A 2,997-nucleotide genomic window follows, 5' to 3' on the forward strand; every position below is an offset into this window, starting at 1 on the left:
GTGTGTGTGTGTGTGTGTGTGTGTGTGTGTGTGTGTGTACAGCCACACAACAAATACAACACACCACGGTGTGTGTCCCATCAGTGCATGGATGTGATTGGCACTGATTAGTCCACCACACAGATGATTGTACATGTTATCTTTGTAGAAACCTGATGAGAGTGTTGTGTGAATGAGGACACAGATTGTGGTGTGAAACAAACACTTTGTGTATCCTGGTTGCGTAGAAAGACACTGTACAGGTACAGTCCATTCATCACACACAGCAGGAAGAATATCTCCTAGGATTATCTGTACAAGCATCATGAGAAGAAATCAGGCCCCAAATCATCACAGTTATGTTGCCATGTAAACCAGGCAGGAGCTCTGATACCTGCTGCTGACCTGAAGTGACCCCACACAGGAAGCACAGGTATCACCTGGATGTCTCAGGTAAAACCAGAGGTGTTGAAAGTTTTCATAATAACTATGTGTTATATTCAAATATTAACGTTGACAAATGTGGGATCCAGTCCACCGGTCATAACACACATTTCTACTGAAGTAAGGTAACAAAGTATTTTCACGTGATCACCTGACACCTCTGGTGAAAATAACCAGCTGATTCCAGATAATTAAATCTGCAGCAGGAAGTTCTGACAGAACTGAGGAGTTAGTCTGAAGATATGAACAAGCACATGTAGCAGGGAGCGGGATGAGGACTGGGTCTGCTGGAGACCGGGTGGACTGTACCTCCTGGACCAGACTGTTCAGATCCGCCTGTGTCCGTGTGACGGCTGTGACCTTTGCCCCACCGTGTGCCAGAGCCAAAACCAAGTCTCTGCCGATCCCTGAGACACCAGAACATCCAGAAACACAAAAACTGATGACACAGCGCAGACATGAAACCTCCGTTTGCACACAAACATCTTGTTTTTTATTTCCTGTCTCAGGAGAAACTGGTTCTAACACTGATCCTGGTGCATTAGTGCAGGACAGGATGAGCCCAAAACTAAAAACAAGTGATACGTTTGAGTTTTAGAGCAGTGACAAACTAAGTCCATTAAAACAGAAATAAATCAATGTCTCTAACAGGAAACATAAGAGTGATGTTGTAGTTTGGTGTGGTCTGGTGATGACAGATCTGATCACGGTACCTTTGCCTGCTCCGGTGACCAGAGCGTGTTTCCCTCTGAATGACACCTCCATCCTGTGTTCGCTGCAGCAGCTGTCCTGCAGACCGTCTGAAACCACAAACACCCAAAACCAGTCCAACCAGCTGACAGCTCTCACACACACGACACAAATACATGAAGAATTATTTTAAAGCCTTGATTTTTCACTTTTGAATGATTCAATTTCCTGAAAGAAAAAGTTCAATTTAATTCAAATTTTGGGAGATTCTAACTAAGTCCTTTTAAAAAATATCTGTGTCCGACTGAAACGACTGAGACTCCTGAATAATGTGTTTAAATCAGGAACAATCCCAGTCTTTGAACAGCTTTAAAAATAAACAATGTAACAAACTGAGTTGTCAATAGTTGTCTGCTTTTTGTGTATCCTCCTCAGAGCAGACACACAAACACACATGTTAAAATATCTCACTAAGACATTTTCATTATTAATAACCAATGTGTGTGTGTGTGTGTGTGTGTGCGCGCGCACACACACACACACACACAACATTTAAATTTAATGTTTAGTAAAAATAAACAAAATGTAAGAACAGTGAGGTAAACAATGTTAGTGGAAAATGTTTAACACTCAGAAAATGACCTAAATAATGAAAATGTGATTTTTATATATTTTTATGACACTTGGGGCCCTGATCATGTGAGAACCAGGGTTACACATGTGCTCAGGTGGGATGGGGGTCCGCACACTGACTGGTAACGTGGTACGGTTTGACAATTAGAGGTGGGAACCTTTTACTCTCTCATGATTCGATTCAAACTCGATTTTTCATTCAAAACTGATAAAGTGAGCCCATTTGTCGTGTTTCCAAAGTGCTTCATCTTCATTGTGCAAAGCTCGAACACCTCGCTCAGGTCAAACTCAGACTCATTGAGTAAAAAACCAAAATGAGCCCAAATCTTTGCCTTCAGTGAAGACAGGACTGGTTGAATGTCTCTGTCCTTCAGTCCTGTAGTTTCCTCTTTGTTTCGGTGCTTTCTGCACATTCATATATTCCAGAAGCAGCTGTGTGGTGATGTCAGGACATCCCCTGTAGTTACAAAATGGAGGCTGACAGCCATTGGATTTGCTTTTCTCATTTATAAAAATCGATTTTGGGACATTTAAAATTGATTTTGAATCTTTGTAAATGAGAATCACGATCCTGATGTAAAATGATTTTTTTGGTTCACCTCTATTCACTGTAAAAACTGTCCATCTAACCAAGTTTTAAAATCTTATCTCAGCCAAAAAAGTCTTTTTGATCTTGTTTTGAGACTGAAATAAGAAAAAACTGAGTTAAATCAAGTATTTCAAGAATCTTACCAAGTAAAATGTTCTTACTCCACTGGCAGAAATGTTTGACTTAATTAGAGTCAAACTTTCAGACTAACAAGACAAATAATCTTACACATTCTGAAAACAAGATGATTATTCTTACACAATCAGTTCTTGTTTAGTAAATCAGTCTGAAAACAAGATTAAAAAGACTTTTTCATGGATATAAGATTTTAAATCTTAGGTGGACAGTTTTTACAGTGTTGACACATGGCTGAATGGTTCTAAATCAGTGGTTCCCAAACTTTTTATCTTCTGACCCACAAAATATCCACGGTAAAAACTTGTGAGCCCAAATATTACTGGTCTGAGTACACAAACGTTGTTAACAACCAAAAAACACAGGTTTTTTGACAATCTAAACAGCTTGTACACAAATATAAATACTTATTTATAGTTATTTTGTGTTTTTGTAATAATTACAGGGAAAATATTACATCAGCAATTATTTTATTACCCTTTATATTGATTTCTGGAGATTATCCAAGGTGCTTCATGACCCATAAT

General features: G+C 39.1%; 1 protein-coding gene across 3 annotated transcripts in view; it reads right to left on the reverse strand.

Moving 5' to 3' along the window:
- dcxr (dicarbonyl/L-xylulose reductase) overlaps positions 1–2,997 on the reverse strand; it is a 27,423-nt gene that overhangs the window by 22,570 nt on the left and 1,856 nt on the right. For 2 of the 3 annotated variants that reach the window (XM_014034127.1, XM_014034128.1), the window contains exons 2-3: positions 1,137–1,267; positions 733–830 (exon numbers count right to left, since the gene is read on the reverse strand). In XM_014034127.1, coding sequence (XP_013889581.1) covers positions 733–830; positions 1,137–1,267 — 229 coding nt within the window. The remainder of the gene's footprint in view (positions 1–732; positions 831–1,136; positions 1,268–2,997) is intronic. The other variant, XM_014034129.1, reaches the window with a different exon arrangement.

This window comes from Austrofundulus limnaeus, unplaced genomic scaffold, assembly GCF_001266775.1.
Source record: "Austrofundulus limnaeus strain Quisiro unplaced genomic scaffold, Austrofundulus_limnaeus-1.0 Scaffold1980, whole genome shotgun sequence".
Lineage (NCBI taxonomy): Eukaryota > Metazoa > Chordata > Actinopteri > Cyprinodontiformes > Rivulidae > Austrofundulus > Austrofundulus limnaeus.